Genomic DNA, 19,472 nt, shown 5'->3' with positions numbered 1-19,472 from the left:
GATGTTTCTATCAGTGGGGAGGGATAAAGATTTTCCTGTAAAGACATGGGGGAAAAAAAAAAAAAAAAAACCAACAAAACACCAACCAAGGTGGTATTTGGGGAATTTGGTCAAGAAGAATCTGCTGACCACTGCTGGAATGGAAAACTCATCTGGTTTAAAGTTGGGGGAATAGCCAATATTGCCTTTTTTATTACTGCGGTCACAGGGTTTCTTAACAGCAGAAAACAGTGAAAACCTTTACCCAAATTATATTCCTGTTTCTCCCAGGCTGGACAGGGTTTGGAGCAACCTGCTGTAGTGGAAGGTGCCCCAGCCCATGGCAGTGGGTGAAACGAGATTTTTAAGTTCCCTCTTAACCCTTAACATTCTGTGATTCAATGATTTTATTCCATCCCGCTGCCATGGGCAGGGAGGGTCTCCTTAGGCTCGCTCCAACAGCCCCACATCATCTCCCTCGCGGGGAAAGCCTCGGCAGCACCCCGCGGCCGGTGTTCAATGGACGAAGCACTTTAGAACAAGCGATAAACGCTGTTAAAATAAAAGTTTTTGACCCCTCCCCGCTCCCGGGCTCCGCTCTCCCTCAGCGCTTTCCCGCCCTCCTCCCGCCGCCCACGTGACCCGCGCCGCCGCGCACGCGCCCCCGCTCCCGAACTACACGTCCCAGGGTGCCCCGCGGCGGCGCGTGCGCGGCGGCGCCCGGCGCTCGGGCCATTTAAATGTGTGTGAGGGAGCCCCTGAAATGGCCGCGCAGGTCGCCGCGGTGCCGCGGGCCCCGGAGGAGCCGCCGCCGCCCTCAGCGGACCGGCCCGCCCGGCCCCGCGGACCCCGCCGCCGGCGGGCGGCACCCGGCGAGCCGCCGGCCGCCAAGCGGGCCCGGCCGAGCCAGCCGCTGCTGGCGGGGCCCGGCCCGGCGGAGCCGCTGCCCCCGCCCGCCCTCCCCGCCGCCGCCGCCGCGGGGCTGTTCACGTTCTCCCCGCTCAGCCTCCCGCCGCCCGGGGAGCGCCGACACCACCACCGGCACCACGCCGAGCCCGCCGGCCACAAGGCGAGGCGCGGCAGCCCCGCGGACGGCGCGGCGGGGCGGCCCAGCCCGCGAGGTGAGCGGCGGGGGGAGCGCGGGGGTCGCGGGCCCGGCGGGTGCCCCCGGCGGGCTCGGCCGGGCGGGCGGCGGCGCCGCGCTGGAGCCCCGGGCGCACCTGTGGAGGGGAGCGGGCGGCGGCGGGCTCGGCGGCCCTGGTCCGGCCGTGTCGTGGCGGGCACGGCGGTGCTGGCCCGGGGACGGAGCGCGGGGTGGCCGCGTTGCTTTGCCGCTGTCAGAATCGCCCTCGTTCGCGCGTTCAGCGTGCAGGTGGTGTGGGAGTGAAGGCTTCCTCACCTTAGCGTGTGAGGGGCTGCTGGTTTGCTGGGTTTTATTTTTAAATTTTTAACTGTTGGTTTCAATGAGTGGCCTGGAGAAGGGGTCTCGTGATTCCACACGGGTATTTCCAATGCGGTTGTCAGAGGATGGTGCCAGATTCTTTTCGGGGGTGCCCAGCAACAGGACAAGGCAGAATATCCATAAACTAAAACACAAGAAGTTCTTCCTCAACGTGAGGAAGAATTTCTTTCAATGAAGGGTGGCAGAGCACTGGAACAGGTGCCCACGGAGGTCCTGTCTGGAGATATTCCAAACCTGTGTCACCTGCTCCAGGTGCAGGGGGCTTTTGCTGGATGATCTGCAGAGGTCCCTTGCAGCCCGAATTATTCTGTGCTTTCTTTTATTGAAAGGCCAAAATATCTCTGGATTCTAGCGTGTGCTGTGTGTGGTTTTGTTTATTTTTTTTTTAACAGTACAGAGCAATTGTTTTTGTTCTGCTCAGAGATTTGTTATAGTAAAAAGCTTCTTGGAGAGAACAACATAGATAAAAAATAACTGCAAAAGTACTGCAATTAAAAATATAATGTGGTGAATTATGCTTGAGGAGTGTATGGGCAGGTTTTGTGCCAAAGAAACCAAAGCTGCACTTGCTTACTGAAGTCAAGAGTCTGTGGAGTAAACTCTAGGTAGGACTGTCTTAAGAACAGACAAAAGTAGTACCAGGAGAGGCTTTTCTGCACTGGTTAATGCTTCCACACCACTGTGCTTGAATAATGACTATAAAAACTTCTGATTGTAAACCTCTGCAATTTTATCAGTGTTTATCAAGCAAAAGTTTGGAGCAGTGTAACTTTGTAGACTGGAGTGTCACTGTGTCAGTTCTAACCCAGAATTAAATTAGGCCTCTTAATGAAGGCTTAAACAGCGTGGAAATGAGCATAAAAATTCCAGATTTGTAAAGGAAAGCTGTTTGCTCATGTGAAGCTCTTCACTGCCTGTCCTCAGCTGTAGGGGCAGTGCCTTTTTGGATGGGGCTGTATTTCTTTCCCTGACTATCCGTTTTTATTTTGCTGTATAATCTAATTAAATTACCTATTGCATTGACTGTGCCATGCTTATCTGTGGCCCCAGGTGACAGTGAACACCCCCACTGTTTTTACTGCTTAATAATGGTTCTGGTTCTCTTGTGGGATGTCTGATCATTTTAGAGTAGCTGAGTTATTGGCACTGCTGTCACTCTGCCTCACTGTGGAGCCCATAGTTTAGTGACCTGTCCACAGCTTCTTTGTGTTTGAGGTGCTGGAGGCCTTCTGTTTATTTAAAGGAATAATTAAAACTATATTTCCTTCAGGATTGCCAGGCATTATTATAATGTCACTGTTTAGCTTCACTGGATACAGCAGTTACTCACTGTAACAGTGAGACTCTGCTGTGTTCAATGGATGCAGCAGCAGCCAGGGCAGCTTTCATCCTGAAAATAGACAAGTGTTCACTGGAAGCTCCCAAATGCAAGGATTCTTCTGTCTGTTATTAGGACATGGTTTCAAACAGGAAGACACTCCGAATTAAAATGTCTGAGGTTTTAAAACTATACCTAAAATCAGAAATGCTTACAATAAGAAGTTTTTAACAACCAAATGTTCTTAGAAACATACATAGGGAAGTATTCCCAGTGGTGGCATGAAATTCTTGTTTAGTTGCAGCTTGGGATCTCTGGTCCCACCAGGACAAATACCTGGTGTGTGAGTTGCACGTTTGCTCAGTGAGTAAAGCAGGGTCTGTGCTCCAGAGCCCAGTGACTGAGCAGACCGTGCACTCCTCACATCCGAGGCTTGCAGCAAACCTCATTCCAAGAACCGTTTCAGTTGGCTTCCCAGAACAAGTGATACCACCCTGCTTTTCCTGGTTTCTCTGAAACGGAGAGATCAGGGCCTTTGCTGTTTGCAAGGGCTGCAGCAGCACGGTGAAAACTTGTCTTTCAGGTCCTAAGACTATTGTATGAAGTGAGGATTAAGCAATCAGCTCTTTCTTTGCTCCATGAGTAACTCTGTTCCTTACTCCAGGCTGTTATGAAGGTCAGCCCTCTCCAGTAACGAGACCAAACCAGTAATGATCCAGTTAAACACTGGTTACACTGAAGAACCTGGAGCTGCCTGTGTTTATCACTACACCCTTTTTCATAAGAGTGTAACGTGTTTTTTTTCTTTAACTTAAGTGCTCTAAGAGAATAAAGAGGGAATACCAATGTGCGGCCAGAGAAAGGAAATTTCATTAGGACAAAGCCTTGTGCTGAGGGGAAATGGTAAAACTTTAGTTACTGCATCTTCAGTCAGGTGTTGCCTTCAGCAGCAGGTTGTTCTCATCCCCACGGCTATCCTGCTAACACAGCTCCTGGAGATTTATGGGCACTGTTGGATGCAATGGTTCTTTCATTCAGGCACGTTAAAGTCTTGTCTTGGCAATTGAGTTTGTAACAGCTGGGCCATCAAAATTTCTAATTACCTTTGTCCCTTGCTAAATGTTACTTGAATTAGTTTTTATTCTTGAAAGAAGAACAACTTAAGCTATTCCATTATGCCTGACAGAACTACTTCTTCACATTTTATCTCTCATCCTTTTAGGGGTTGATTAACCTAAAAAAAGAAAAAAACCCAAACAACTGAAACAGGCTCTTAATTTCTTTCTCTCCATTAACTGAATCGTTAACTACAGGACTGAATCTGTTGATGTGATGATTTGGGTCCTTTAATTTTAAAAGATCAGCAATCTAAGCTTTACTTAAGTGTTTTTACTTCTAAATGTAAGTAAAGCTTGTAGCTCTTCAGTGCTACTGTTTGCTTCTGTATCATGTATCCAAAATCAGGGAAGTGTTCTGTAATGAAAGTCTTAATGTTTAAATGTTACACATACTTGTTTATCCTCTTCCCCTGTACGGCATTGCCTTAAACGTCAGAAGTTATTAATGTACTTAATTATAGATGCTACAAACTACTGACTCCTTTTAAAGGTATTCTAATAAATCTGTTAAAAATGGAAGTATTTATAAAATATTAAGCTAGAATTTTGGAAGATTTCCTTAATTCAAGGCTTTATCTGTAAAATTATAGGTACCCTGACTTTTGATTTAATTATACAACCAAAAATGCAATGTTTTACAACTGGTCAGTCTCCCTGGGAATAGATGGCTTCAGCAAGTGAGTGGCCTGAATTCTTTTGGGGTGAATATGCTGCAACTGCAGAACTCTAATCTTCTCTTTATTGTTGCTGCCAGAAACTCCAGATGAAAATGGCAAAAGCCAGCGAGCTGACAGTCTTATTATGAAGAAGATAAAGAAAAAAAAGAAAAAGAAACACCGGGAAGATGTGAGGGGAAAACGCCTGAAGATGTACAACAAAGAGGTGCAGACAGTGTGTGCTGGGCTCACCCGCATCGACAAGGAGACTCTGTCTCAAGGACAGTGTGACAACCTGGAAATGAACAAGGAATCCTTCAGGTACCTGAAGGATGAGCAGCTGTGCAGGCTGAACTTGGGCATGCAGGAATACCGGATACCCCAGGGAGTACAAACCCCCTTTGTGACACACCAGGAGCACTCTGTCCGCAGCAGCTTCCTGAAGACTGGCACTAAATTCAGTAACTTCATTCACGAGGAGCATCAGTCCAATGGAGGTGCCCTGGTCCTGCATGCTTACATGGATGAACTCTCATTTTTGTCTCCAGTGGAGATGGAGAGATTTGCAGAAGAGTTTCTTGCGTTGTCGTTCAGTGAAAATGATAAAAATGCAGCTTACTATGCTTTAGCCATAGTGCACGGAGCAGCTGCCTATTTACCAGACTTCCTGGATTACTTTGCTTTTAACTTTCCAAACACTCCAGTGAAAATGGAAATTTTGGGCAAGAAGGATATTGAAACAACAACAATTTCAAATTTTCACTCTCAGGTAAGAACTATTCAAATGCATAAATGTTGCACAATACCTAGATTTGATTAATCTCAGTAACCCAGAGCAGACATGATTTAAAATAGGCAAGTCACAAATGTATTTTCTGAGCAGATGAAGAAAGGTGATATTAGAACTAATGTGCTGTGTATTCCTGCTTCTGCTCAGAGCTTTTCTGTGCTCCCTGGTAGCTGGTGAATCACACATCAGACACTGCTACCTGTGACCTGAGGGAAGATCTGCACTGAGCATCATTTTCTTCTAAACCTGGGAAAACACTGAGATTGTTCAAAACAACAGCCAAGTCTGTGCCAAGAATTGCATAGACTGCAAATGTTAACACTGCTTTTCTAGTCAGCAGAGCTGGGGTTTTCGGGGTCTTGGGGTTTGGGTTTTTTTTGCAATGTTACTTTTCATGTTTCAGTATATCTGTTTCACAAGGTTTTTAACATCTGAATTCCCTCAGTACTTTATGCTGACTAAACTTTCTAACTTGTCAGTGGTTAGAGGATCTTTTAAATTGCCTTTGAAGAGGAGCTTCATTTTATTTACTCCCTCGGTTTCCATGGTAGGCTTAAACTAGTTTAAATTCTGAAACTGTATCTCCATGTAACTTAAATGGATGCAACAGTAAAAACTAAGCTAATTTCAAGATTCCCATATGAAAGTCTCTTGGATTTTAGTAGTGATCAAACTCAGAAGTATCTATGAGTATACCACAAGATTACAGCTTAGATAAAATTCTTTTTAATGGAATAAAGCTTCTTTCTGTTTAGTCTGAGAATGGATCCCAACTGCTGATTACCTTTAAGGTCTTTACTTGAGACATTAATTACATTTACTAGTTCACCTGTTGGGAGGCTACATCTGAAACTCTGTAGTGGAGTTCAGTATGATAGAAACACACCTTTAACAACAGACTTTGGAGTGTTAGTGCTTATGGATGGGCTATTTGGATCTCTGCAGGGTTTACCAAATGCTTAGAAGCAAGATTTGCACTGGAAAAACAATTACTGCTTTACAGAAAGTTACTGCATGGTTGCTGTGGAGACTTTGAATAGCATTTAATTAATAATTCTGTTACTTGGCTTTTTATTTGGCAGTGTTTTGCTGCTGCAGCACTTATTTTAACCAGCTTCTGTTTCTTGGTGCATGTAATTCATGTTGACAGAGCTGTGTCTGGGTGCAGAGCACCCCAAAACAATCTCTGAGTGTATGAACCACTGCTGTGGGCAATAGCACTTCTGCACTGCACACACCTGTGTGCTGCAGATGTGAAATGTGTCCACAGGCCAGGCTTCAAAGTCTTCTGTGTTAGTCATTTATCTGTGTTCTTTAGTGTCCTGATTGCATTCTGGCTTGAGTACAAGCTTGAGTACAGGCTTGACCCCTGAAGTGGCTAAACAGAGTCTCCAGAATGTTTAACAATTGCATTTTTTCTCAGTGAATGTCCTGTGAACACGAATACTGGCACTATAAATACACATGAGAAATAAGAGGCTTTGCTGGGTTATAGTCTGCTGGTACTTCAATTAATTCTATTTTAAGTACTGTCTAAACTTGATTAAGATTGAGTCATGACATAAGGTTCAGTTGGTCTAAACCCAGCTCCAGCATGACCTGGTTAATCCTCTGTGGCTGAAGTGTGTTAGTGCAGCTCTCCCTCAGCAAACAGAGCAGGGGAGCTGTCACAGGCAGCTGGAGCTGGGCTCTTCAGGGAATACAGATGATGGAAAAGCTGGAGAAACATAGAAATTGGTGGTGGGTTCACCCAAGTTTTGCAGGCTGTCTTGTCTTGGAATGGAGAAGGCTGCAGTGCCCTGCTCTGGGGGTGATGAACCTGGCTGTTGTGCTGCTGTTCCTTGGCAGCTCTGGGGAGGTTTGAACAGATTGGCCAAGCTTCACTTTTCACCCTTCTGTGAGAGAATTGTACAGTACAGAAGCACTTCATACTCGTGCTTTTGCAGATTAAACATGTTGCACTATTGTATGCTGTAACAGTCGTTATTTATAATTAAGTTGCCTCCATTCTGGGTTTCTTCTCTGTGCATGAGTTTGTTTGCTGCACTGACCTGTGCCAAGGGGTTTGGGGGCTTTAGGGAGTCTTGAATCCTGAAGATTCAGTGTTCAGAAATCAAAATTTGTTCTGTAAATGGCAAGTTAATGTGACCTTTGGCTCGCACGACATTCAACTGGTTTGTGTTTTTAGAGAAACTGAATTGTAGTATTCAAAATAAGGACTTTAATCTGAAGGACTTGGTAAATCTAGTGATAATTAACTGCCTTGCAAGGTGAATCCCTTTGTTCTCAGGGCAGTGAGTTTATAGCAAAGCACTCCAATGTGTATTTGTTACATAAATGTTTGGTTTCAGTATCTTAAAATAATCAAGCTTTAGTGTCCTGAGATTTTTTTCCTGCATTGGCTCTCATTGGTTCTAATACTTCAATGCTGGAGCTCAGCTTTAGTGTGGAGCTGTTCACTTGGGCTGAGAGCTTTCAAGACTCAAATCAGTGAGCAGAAATTTGTAAGCTTTCCTCACATAAGGGCACACTTTAATTTGGAAGCTCTTTGCAGTGCAGCTAGAATGAACTCTTATTTTCCTTATCACTTGTTTCAGTACAACTGCTTCCACTCAGTGAATGGGAATATATTTAGAGTTTAAAAAAAACACTTCTTTTTTTCCCCAACTGATCAACTTGCCTGATGAATTCTCTCTCTGATTCAAAGAACAGTTACACTGTCACAGAGGGTGTGTGGGGGTTCTGGGAAGAGGCCAGGAAAGAGAATTGGGGAAGTAGGTTTTGCATAAGCTGCTCTTCCTTCTGGGAAGAATGTGGGAGAAGCAGCCAACAGGTGATAACTGGGTAAGTTTTCTTACTCCTGCTGTTCAGAATAGGTTACTCTGTTCCTGACAGCTTTGGTTCATGAACCACATCACAGTTTGATTGTCTGCCCCATGTGAACTTCTCTGATTCTGGAAGGGCAATTTCTGGTTTTTTAACAGTAGGTATCAAAGTATGAAATGGAGAAATTGTGCGTCTGTACTGCATCCTTCACTTGGTTTGTCACTAAAGCCATATAAACAATGCCCAGTGGTCCTGCACTATGTCAGATTTTAGTCAAGCATGTCACCCTTGCTGTGCCTCCTTGTCCTTCAGCAGGAGCCAGCCTTGTGCTCTTGCTTTCTTCTTGTAGCCAAGGTTTTGTGTGGTTGGTTTTATAGCTGACTTGGCATGCTGAAATATTGTTGCTGTCAACTGATTCATGCTTTTCTTGCAACTGGAGAGAAACTTCAGAGACTTAACCTCATTTGTCTCCAGCTGATGCCTCATCTGTGTGTCCTCTTCTCCTCCTGTGCTGCTCACTTAACCCGTGGTGAGGCTGGGGTGCCTCAGGAGCATGCAAATAAACACCAGCTCCGAGCCTCTGACAGGAAACACTGCCTGTCTGCTTCTGTTCTCACCCGAGTGTGGGAAACACTGATAGGCACATGGTGCAGCTGAGAGAAAATGTCTCCATGAGCTCTGGAGCTAATTATAAACGTGCCCATAACTCAGTGGCAGTGTTGGCGTGTGGAGCAGGGGGTGCACACAGCAGTGATGCCTGGGTGGCATTTGAAAGGGCACAGGCTGCCTGAGCAGTCTTACTGGCCCCATTGTCCTTTTGCAACAGTAAAAACAGTGGCAGTGACTGCTTGTGATCCACTGCTGCTTTTAAAGCAGCACAGGGAACAAATTATAGCAAGGGAGGTGCTGTGGTAATAAGTTACTGACTTCTGGCAGCCGTGTGAACTGGAGTGACCCTGGCTAAATTCCTAAACAAGAGTGGAACTTTAAACAAAAATAAAAATCACTGAGAGACGTCCTCATGGATTATAATGAAGTGACTTCAGCTATTTCATCATCTCAGCTTTCTTCCCTGCAATGAGGGGTGCACACAGGTGACTGTGGAGTGAACAGAGCTCAGAGGGAATCTGGAGCACCTGGGGAATGAAAGACCAAAGCAGCTTGCAGTGCAGCAAGCAGGGTGCTTACTCATGGGCCACTAAACCACCCAGTTGTAAAGGGAGAGAAAGGTGCCTGTTCTTTTAGATGTTCATTGCATCATATTGTTGAGACCACTGGCCTAACCAGTGTTTGCTGCTCAGAAGGAATTAAGAATGAGTGAGCTGCTGTGAAGAAGTTTTTTATGGCATATTGAACTAGTAGACTACATCCCCTGTGATTGAGGTGGTTGAGATGAATAATACAGCCTGCTGGGGATTGCCGTGGGTTGGTGCATGTTGTCAGTGTAAACATGTCCTGGGTTTAATTCTCAAGTGTGTATATTGCTTTAGTTTATATTAAAAACTAGCAAAGCATTGAAATCCAATGTTTCCCTAAAGTATTTCTTCTGTTTGCTTTCTAAGTTTTGAGTTCTTGTCTATTTTTCCATTGTTCCAGTGCATTAAAAAAAAAAAAACAAAGTTAAAGCTTCTAATTTTTCATTTCCTTTGAAAACATTACAAGGAGAAGCTGCATATGGAATTATAATTCATTTAAACTCATGACAAACACCTGTAAAATACTAGTGACTCTCACCAGGTGGTTTCAGTAGCACAGAACTCATCTGGAAGGAGTCTGTCTCCACTTACATGAACACTGCCAGGCAGGTAAACTTCACTGGATGAGGACCAGAGCACTTCAGTCCTTAGTTCTTCTGTAGATGCACAGAACAAAAATATTGCTGTGGTGTTCCAGTGCTCCTGCTCTGAACTGCATTCAGCAAATAGAGTGAGCTAAATTTGTATATTTGTGAAATATCTATGTCTGCTACTGGAGGATAAAATTGCAGCAGTAACTCTATTCTTCCTTTATTAGTCTCTCCTAATTTACCCTTAACAACTGCATGGAGTAGCTTAATGACACTTGGTTTGCTGGCTAAACATGCAAAACTGAAACTAAACTTAAAGCTAAGCTGCTATGTCCATGTATCTATAAGTGGAGTTCTAAAATGCATCACACTGGGTGAACATTACTAAAACTGCACATTTACCAGTAATTGTCTGTAGTGTCCCACCACTCAGCCATGGAGAACAGCTGGAGGTTTTCACCCCTGGAACACCGAAGGGTGGTGGAAGGCTGGGGCTCAGACACAGCTGAGTGTGCAAAGCACACTTGTGCTCTGTAGAACTTGTGCTCTGTAACATCAGTTAGCTGTGGTGTCTGCACAGAACCTCCTCTGTGGCCATATGGCACGTTCCAGCTGCAGTCCATAGGCTGAGGCTACAGAACACTGGAGTCTTCCAGTGCCTCTCCTCTGGGAACAGGAAATTAGCAAGAGAAGTTTCCAGATGACCCAGCAAAGTGGGACAGTCTGTGTTCTAGAGGATGTCCACGAGCTGAGAAATTAAAGTGTTTCTGACCCCAGCACTGGCAGCAGGTTCTGCTGCAAATGGTTATCCTAAAATTCTTCTCCATGAGCACTGGCTTTCCAGCTAAACCCCTCATTTCATCTGAATTTCCTGTGTATACGATCACCAGAACCACTGCATGAAAGACCCTGAGGTTTTTCACTTCAGTCCCAGGGGAAGGACCTCAGGGACAGGACTGAACTGAGGAATGTGCATATCCCAGGAGCATCCGGTTTGAAATGCAGAAGCAAAAGTCCAAATGCACAAAGTAGTGGAGAGTTGAAGCTTGCTGGTGAAAGACTGAGTCACAATGAAACCTTGTGCGGTTGTTTTCTCAAGTCAGCCTGAAAGTGCTGAATTGTTCCTGAATTAGTCAAATATTCACTTGCTGTTATTCAGACTCCAGAAGGATTTCCTGTCAGGAGTACAGGCAGGAGCCCTTTCTTTCTCTTCTGTTCTAAACAATCCCTGTGTGTATTCCTAAGGCACATCTGCTGAAACAGATGTAGATGAGTCCAAGATTGCTCCCAGCTGTGTTAGATCAGTCACTTTTATCCTCCTGTGAGAGAACTAAAGCTGTGGTGCTGTTGTGTCTCCTGTCTGGCGCTCAGGTCAATCGGACGTACTGCTGTGGCACCTACAGAGCAGGACCCATGCGCCAGATCAGCCTCGTGGGAGCAGTGGATGAAGAAGTGGGGGACTACTTCCCAGAATTCCTAGATATGTTGGAAGAATCTCCATTTCTTAGAGTAAGCAGTAACTTGTGATGTGTTCAGAGCACTGTAGATATTTAAGCAATTGTTAGGTTTCCAAGTAATTAGAAACTGTAAGGTATTTCCCTTATTGATGTGCTTATTTGGGCTACTGAGGTTCATTCTTTCCTGTGTCCAATTGAAAGGCATGGAATGAGGTGCCTAATTAAAAATAAGTTTATTATATATACTTGCACTACATGCACTTCTACTTCCCTAAAAACTGTGCTTGATAAAATTAGCTTGGAATATCTTTTACCTCTCAAACTTACTTCGTTTCTATGCAATTCTTTTGACAGCAGATTTGAACCAGTTTTACCAAAGGCATCATCTAATTTTTCTATCTCACCCAGTGTTTTGTGTTATGTGTGTTTTGTGGGTTGTTTTGTTCCTGTTTTCTTTTAGATGACTTTGCCCTGGGGGACTCTTTCCAGTCTCAGACTGCAGTGCAGGTCCCAGAGTGACGATGGGCCCATCATGTGGGTGAGGCCGGGAGAGCAGATGATCCCCACAGCTGATATGCCAAAATCACCCTTCAAACGGCGCCGGTAAGGTTGGGGTTCCTTTTGTACTCGAGGTAAAACATTGCAGTTAAGTCTGTGTCAGATTTGAGAACAACAGCAAAGTACTTGATGTAAGTGGCTCTTCAGAGGGCTAATTCACATTTAAGTTTCACTTTCACTTTGTTTCAAATTGGCTCAGCTGACAAAGCAAATGTTACCCTTGATGGTTATTTTATTTCACTACTTCTGACAGTATCTTTCAGTACTTCTCACATATCCTAGATCAGTGCTTTAAGGTTAAAACCTCTTTTTATTATCCTGCAGACTTAGTTCCTCTTATTTCTGCGGTGAGGGCAGGTGGAATGCTGTAAAGCAGTAGAGATCCTTCTGCTGCTGGTGCTGCCTTCTAATGCCAGTGCTAAAGCACTTCTAACACTGCCTGTCCAGAAATTATTGTGTATTCTTGCTTTCTGCCTCTGAAAGAGTGCTCTAAAACAAATTTCAGGAGATTTGGAAGCATATTTTAGTTGTAATTTCAAGAAGAATATTTGGATGTACTCCCAAATAACTGAAGCTCAGTTTCTGTAAGATAGCTCTATTTTACATACTGGTACATTCTTGGAGGAAGTCTTTCAGCACAAGTGAACACAAAAATTATGTGATTTTATTTGTTTTGTAAATTTTGATCCTATAACCTGAATTGTACTTTGCTGATTTTGTTTTGATCTTTCACCAAATCAACACCTAGAAAAAATCGGAGGGAAGTGCTTTGTTCCCTTGAAGCCTGCAGCACCCAGAATTTGGGGATTATTTCAGTACAAACATTAATTTTTGAGCAGCAGGGACATTTTTAGTGTGTGTTTTTCTGCCGTTGCAGGTCCATGAACGAGATCAAGAACCTGCAGTACCTACCTCGGACCAGCGAGCCCCGCGAGGTCCTGTTTGAGGACAGGACCAGAGCTCACGCCGACCACGTGGGGCAGGGCTTTGACTGGCAGAGCACAGCTGCTGTCGGGGTGCTCAAGGCTGTGCAGTTTGGGGAATGGTAAGTTGCTGCTGGGGTGCAGCACTTTTTTCCTAAAAAAAAAAAAAAAAAAAAAAAAAAAAAAATTCCTTGCAAAATAAATCTAATCAGAAAAGGTTTAAACCCTATAATGTGGCAGTGGCTGGAATTGTCTGCCCAGGGAGGTGGTGGAGTCACTGGATGTGTTTAAAAATAAAGCCTGGACGTGGCACTCAGTGCCATGGTTTAGTTGATGAGGAGGTGTTAGGTCATAGGTCTTAAAGGTCTTTTCCAGCCTAGTTCATTCTGTGGCTCAAAAGCTGCACAGAGCTGAAAACCTCAAGCTGTATCCCTCCTATTTTTCCATCTTGAGGCAGTAAAAAATTTGGAACAGCAGCTTGCAGAATATTTTAGTGATATACAAAAGCCTTAAACTTGGACCATCATCCTTGATTATTCTTTTCCTGAGCAGGTATATTAATTCTAGCTTTTGTAACTGTAGTCTAAGAGCTCAGTGTAATTAATTTCACAGATGCAGTGCTTTCTCAGGTCACGTACCCAGGATATTGCTGTTGACTTTGCAGAGAAACTGGACTTGCATCATTGTAATAGCTAGAAATTACATTAGAAATTGGACAGCATCATTAGCATTAGAATAAATGATGCCAATATTTCCTATGCTGTTGAATAAAACTCCTCACTGCTTCAACTTCAGTGTTACTTTGTAATTTTGCATTTTTCCCTTAACGCAGAATTATTCTATCCAATTATAGAATGGAAGAATTGAGGCAAGTAGTGATTCCTACAACACAGAGAACTTTGACAGTGGCAGTTTGAACCTGGTTCTCAGGGTTTTCAGTGTATTGTCCATGCAAACATCCCTTCTGTTGAGAATGCAGCAAAAATTGAGAAAGAAAAAAGGGAAATATATGAATTATACCTCTTTTTTAAAATAATACACTATTGAGAAGTGTTGGGACTTTGTGCACAGTGTAACACTCAGGCCATTGGTTCAGTGAAGCTTTCTGCTGGGAAGAGTTGGACTGCTCTGTAACTCAAATACTTCAAAAATTCCTGGAATTCTCTTTTTTTTCTAGGAGTGACCAGCCTCGTATAACCAAAGATGTGGTTTGTTTTCATGCTGAAGACTTCACTGATGTTGTGCAGAGACTTCAGCTGGACCTGCATGAACCTCCAGTGTCACAGGTATCAAATCTGCCCTCGTGACAGCTCCTTCCTGGTGTTTTGGGAGGAGTTTCTGACAGATCCCAGCTTCTCCCTAAAGTCAGCCCTTTTGTATCCCCTCAGTTCTCAGCTCTCTTGGGTAAATTTCCTTGTGTTTCAGGATAAAATAGTTCAGTTGGAAGGGACCTTTTTCTTTTCCTTTCCCCCAAGCTGGGGTTCTTGCTGCGAGTCCCAGCATGTGCTATAGAAACAATCTATTGATTAAGCTGTATGTGCCTGTTCCTGCTTTTGCTGATGTTGTCTTAGGCTATGGAAACATCTAAACTCAGTCCTCTCAGCCCAAACAATGCAGCCCATTGTTGTTGTTTTTACCTGTAACTATAGAAACCTCTTCATTCTCCTCTCAAGATGTCCTCTCAAGACACCAGAGAAATTGTATTTTTAAAGCCCAGTTCTCTTTTGAATTTGAAGTTTTACCCATGAAACATAGACATTCTGATTTAGACATGAATTCACTTGAAAATAGGAAGATGCTGAGCTGTTTGAAGAGTTTACCACTAACTTTCCCATCTCTCCTTCTCCCAGTGTGTTCAATGGGTGGACGAAGCCAAACTAAACCAAATGAGACGGGAAGGCATTCGCTATGCTAGGATTCAGCTGTGTGACAATGACATCTACTTCATCCCTAGAAATGTCATTCATCAGTTCAAAACAGTGTCAGCAGTCTGCAGCTTAGCCTGGCACATCAGACTCAAACAGTATCACCCCGTGGGGGAGACTTCTCCAAAAGCAGAAAGCAATTCAAGCCTGAACAGTGATGTTCCTGGAAACGCAGAGGCAGAAGGTGAACCCCAAGGAGTGAGTGTAAAAACAGAGTCTGAAGAACCAGGTATAGAAATTCAGCTTACCCCAGGGGTGCTCTCCTCCTCTGTTTCTTCAATATCAGGACTTGTGCAACCAGATCAGGTGGCGCAGCCCCTTCCAGGTTTTAAAATAGAGTCTGATCAGCAACACAATCCACAGGATCATGCAGGCTCTTCTGTCTGATATGTATATATTCAAACATTTTTTAAACAACTTTTTAAAATTTTGATGTGAAGTTATAGTTTTATAACTGGCTTATGTTTTATTGGAGAAATCTTGCCTATAATTCTATAAAGAAAGGTGACATTCCAAAATGTCAAGCATATCTTTTTTACACAGATTATGCAAAATTCAAGTTGTATTTTAACCCCTTAGTACAACCTGTAACAGTGGTCTACCACTTCTTTCTGTTTAAGTAAAGAGATGTTGAATATCTTCTCAAAGTCAGATTGAAATTCCTCCAGGAATATGAAATGATTGAGCTCCATTGGTCAGTGTTATTTCCCTACTTTTACTTTATCTCTAATCTTCACCAGAAAGTGATGCTTTTGTAGAAGACTTGCAAAGTGATTTCCCCATCTCATTTTAATTGCTTAAAAAAGTAAAAAAAAAAAAAAAAAGAAAAAAAAAAGAAAAAAGAAAAAAAATAGAGAAAGCACAGCACTTTTGATGATTTGTGGAATTTTTGGTATGTCTGTTCTTGACATGTTGGTTTATATACAAGCTATAGAAATTGATGTTTCTTACAGTTCCTGCAAGGGTGACCTGTACAAAGAACTGAAGCAAGTGTCTGATTCCTGTTGAAATGCAATGACTTACTGACCTAACACTTCTCATAGCACTGCTTTTGTTGTTTGGTGTGGGGGTTTTTGCTTCCAAAATACATCTTCCCTGAATGTGATAAATGCTAGTGTCAAAATTAGAGAACCTCTTGGTAGTCTTGTGGAGGAAACTGCTATCTTTGAGCACTTTAAGGCTTTAAAATACTTAACCAACTTGGCAGCTTGTTTTGATCGGGTCGTAACGTGTCCAATGGATCCACACTTTCCCTTGTACTGATGCACTTAATAGAATAAGCATTGAGCTGATACCTGACTTCCTAGAATAAGGACAGCCTTACTGTGTAAGTTCTGTATTAGTATTTCACAATAAAAAGTATTTTGGCGTTGGACTGCTTTTTCCATGTGTAGCTCCTGGGTGCCCAGTTACTGTGGAAAAATCAGCAGCACGTGCTCAATGTGTAGAGTGTCAGCTATCAACAGTCTTTAAACAATCTTTCAATAATTCTGGATGTTAACGTGTAACCTGTATTTGACTTTCACTCACCCCATTTCTTACTGCCCTTTCCAGTCATCAAAAGGAAAAGTCCCTTTTCCCTCCCCCTCTCCCCTCCCCACATTTAGAGTACAAGTTGGGGTTTGGTGCAACTTAAGCTGTCTCCAGATAACTTTATTTGTTCTAATCCTCACTGGGGTAGGAAAGATTTGAAACACTATGTTAGACTAGACAAAAGCAAAGATGCTGTGTTAGTTCTGGATGCATCTTTTTAATATCAATTATTACTCTTCTCTTTATAAGGGTCTCTAAAATATGTTACTCTATTATAAATCTTACTTTGTGCAATATTGTTTGTGTAGGCTTTTATATACATATTAGCACCTCAGTGTAGAGGTCACTATTTTAAACTGATAGAGAAATAATCCTCAGAAGATACTGCAGTGATTAGTTAGAACCTGTATTACTCCTTATGTGTATGTATGTATTGTCTTCGGTACAAAAATGAGGACTAGGAAATATTTCGATTTAAAACTAATTTACAGATTGAAGTGGTAGTGACTCGTTTAGTAATCTGTGTAAATAAGGTGTTAGAATGGAAAGCTTTTATGATGAGAAGTAATGTGATTCATGCAGGGGTGTAATTTAATCTTAGCAGAAATTCTAGATGACTCGGCGCGGCTCAGAGACGAGCCGTCAGTTCTCTGGTGGGTTTTTTCCACTTTTTATGTTGAGAGGAATTTCATAGCTTTAAGGGTTGTGCAAAGTAAAATTCCTCACAGGCAATAGTGGTTTCGGTTCATCCTTCACATTCAAAGATTCCCCAGGGGTGTTCTTTCCTTTTGACCAAGTCTGCGAGTCTTCCACGTGCCCGTTCCGCCTCTCCCTGCTGCTCCCTGCCCGTCCCCGGCAGCCAGCACTGATCACTCAGGAACTGTCACACCTGCAGGGCCCACAGGAGCCTGCAGAGGCAGAGCAAACAGGGGGAGAGCCCCCGTGCACCAACCTGTCTGGTTATTGGGAAAATTGGAATGGAATGAAGAGAGAATCTCTTTGGAAGTCCTCTGTAAATTCTAATAGCACGTTTTCAAGTGGATGAAGGAAGACTAGGGTGGTCTGTGCTACTTTCCAAGCTGTAGCTTTAGTGAAATCTGTGACAACAGCCTGAAGTCCCTGGAAAATGCTCTGACTTCCTCTTGCACGGAGGGACATGACCAATAGCATCATGCTCTCTGTGCTCTGCTCAGTTACTAACTTAAAACCTAATGTCAGATTTAAATGCACATAAATAAAGGTATCTTTGAATGACCTGAACGTTGCTGATGCTATCCTATTTTGGAAGACTGAGGGAGAGAGGAACAAGCTGTTTGAGAATCTCTTACTAAATCCATGCTCAGCTTTGCTGTGCTTTAACCAATCTGGCAGACTTTCAAATCCCACCTCAGCTCTGGATGTAAAGTGTGAGGGGGATTGCTTGAGAAGCTGCTCACTCCCCAGCCATTGCTTCAGTTGCACAGAACAAAGCCTTGATGGGACAAATGGAAATGTTTTCCAGCCCAAGACCTGTAGAGCACTGATTTTTTTAATGAGCTAGAGCAGTTTAGAGAGGAAGTAATGAGTTCAGACCACTTAGTGTTTGAGCAGAACAAATCCAGTAAATACTTCTGAATATCTCACGTTAAATAGCTGCTGTTTGAATTTCTCCAAGATTTCCTAAAGCAGGCTCCTTAATGAGCTAATCACCTTTGACTTGATGTGATTTTTTGAGCCACATTTGATGGCTTGTTCTAAGGCTGAGGAAGTTGGGGCTGTTCAGTGTGGCCACCTCACAGCCCCTTGAGGATCTGCAGGGCTGCAGCTGCAGAGGGGCTGTGCAGCAGGAGCTGGGTGACAGGACAAGGGCAATGGGTACAAATCAAAGAGGAGGAATTTAGGTTAAAGAAATGTGATGGGTGGTGAGGAGCTGGTTGCCCAGGGAGGCTGTGGATGCCCCAACCTAGGAAGTTTTCAAGGCCAGGTTGGGCAGCCTGGCCCAGCCAGAGGTGTCCCTGCACATGGCAGGGAGTTGGGGCTGGATGATTTTTAAGGTCCATTCCAACACCTCAACATTCTGTTACTCCCAGTGGAAAGCAGATACAGGACAGTTCCTAAATACAAATGTGCTGGTCAGTTCTGCAAATCCTCAATGCTCCATTTGTGAGGATCTGCTCTGTGGTGTGTGTCAGGTAGAACATACTCCAGCTTTGTGCTGGGGACAGCTGTCACTGACCAAGTGCTCTGTCTGTGAAACAGAACTGAGGCTTAGGCTCGACTTTAAATCATGTGCTGGTGACTAAAACATCCCAGGGATGAAGTGGCTCAGCTGTGCTAGAGATGGACTGGCAAATGCAGTGTGAAGCTGACCTGGCAGCTGGCTTTGCTTTCCTCTCTCCTCTGGACCAGCTCCAGGTCGCTGTGTGCAGGATCCTGCAGGTTCTGCTCCACCCGCTGTCCCCAGGGGACTCCAAGGGACGCTTTTCACGGGCTCTGCTGTGCTCTGCCAGGTTTCCCGCGTGTGCCAGGTCAGTTCCCCTGGACAAGGCAAATTGGCAGAGCTTTCTGCGAGTCCTTCACCGCCCGTGCCCGGCCCGCTTTGGGCTTTGGGCTTTGGGCTGGGCATGAGCCGCGAGCTGAACTCTGCAGTTGCAGTTCCCGAGCACTGCTGAGCCCGGGGGGTGGGAGACGAGCCGAGGGATCCTTCCCTGTCCCCCAGCGCCTGTGCTGTCCCTTCCCGTGGGCTCCGAGCAGTGGCCAGGGCACCCCGAGCATTCAAACACCCGCTTTTCCCGATTTCTCTGTACAACATGTAAAGATACCGACTCCTGTATTGCTGTTTCGTGATTTCATTTGATTTGATTGGCAGCTACGATTATTTTTTTCTGTGGTTTTAATTTATCTAAGGTCTCTGCCTCCAGAGGACGTGTACAATTGCCTGGACGACTGTTTGCTTTGTGCGGCCTTAGTGTATTTATTGACATTCGCGCGTGTGCGGGGGCGGCCCCGCGCCCCCCCGCGCTGTCGGTAGCTGACTGTACACCAGTGTCAAACTGTTAAGCTATTTCTTTGTAAAATAGTCCTGCGGAATGCATAGAATTTTTTTCCTGTAAAGTATTTTTTTAATAAACAAAAGTCTGATTTTGTCCTTTACCCGCCTGG

At 44.2% G+C, this 19,472-nt stretch overlaps 1 protein-coding gene across 1 annotated transcript; it reads left to right on the top strand.

Moving 5' to 3' along the window:
- The first annotated feature begins 742 nt into the window (after positions 1–742).
- RSBN1 (round spermatid basic protein 1) lies at positions 743–19,463 on the top strand. Its single transcript, XM_053964030.1, has 7 exons — positions 743–1,100; positions 4,632–5,302; positions 11,307–11,444; positions 11,853–11,995; positions 12,828–12,995; positions 14,051–14,159; positions 14,724–19,463. Exons 1-7 carry the CDS (start codon positions 743–745, stop codon positions 15,183–15,185), a joined length of 2,049 nt encoding a protein of 682 aa, XP_053820005.1. The 3' UTR covers positions 15,186–19,463.
- Positions 19,464–19,472: the final 9 nt, after the last annotated feature.

Source organism: Vidua chalybeata, chromosome 24 (genome assembly GCF_026979565.1).
Source record: "Vidua chalybeata isolate OUT-0048 chromosome 24, bVidCha1 merged haplotype, whole genome shotgun sequence".
In the NCBI taxonomy this organism is placed as follows: domain Eukaryota; kingdom Metazoa; phylum Chordata; class Aves; order Passeriformes; family Viduidae; genus Vidua; species Vidua chalybeata.
Note: the sequence above shows the minus strand (reverse complement) of the source record. Positions and strands in the feature narration are given on the sequence as shown.

Bases quoted from the DNA above. Each gene is read 5' to 3' on its own strand.
- RSBN1 (XM_053964030.1), top strand. From the start codon at position 743: ATGGCCGCGCAGGTCGCCGCGGTGCCGCGGGCCCCGGAGGAGCCGCCG. The intron at 11,996-12,827 runs GTAAGGTTGGGG...CTGCCGTTGCAG, and splicing joins TCACCCTTCAAACGGCGCCG to GTCCATGAACGAGATCAAGA. The intron at 12,996-14,050 runs GTAAGTTGCTGC...TTTTTTTTCTAG, and splicing joins GCTGTGCAGTTTGGGGAATG to GAGTGACCAGCCTCGTATAA.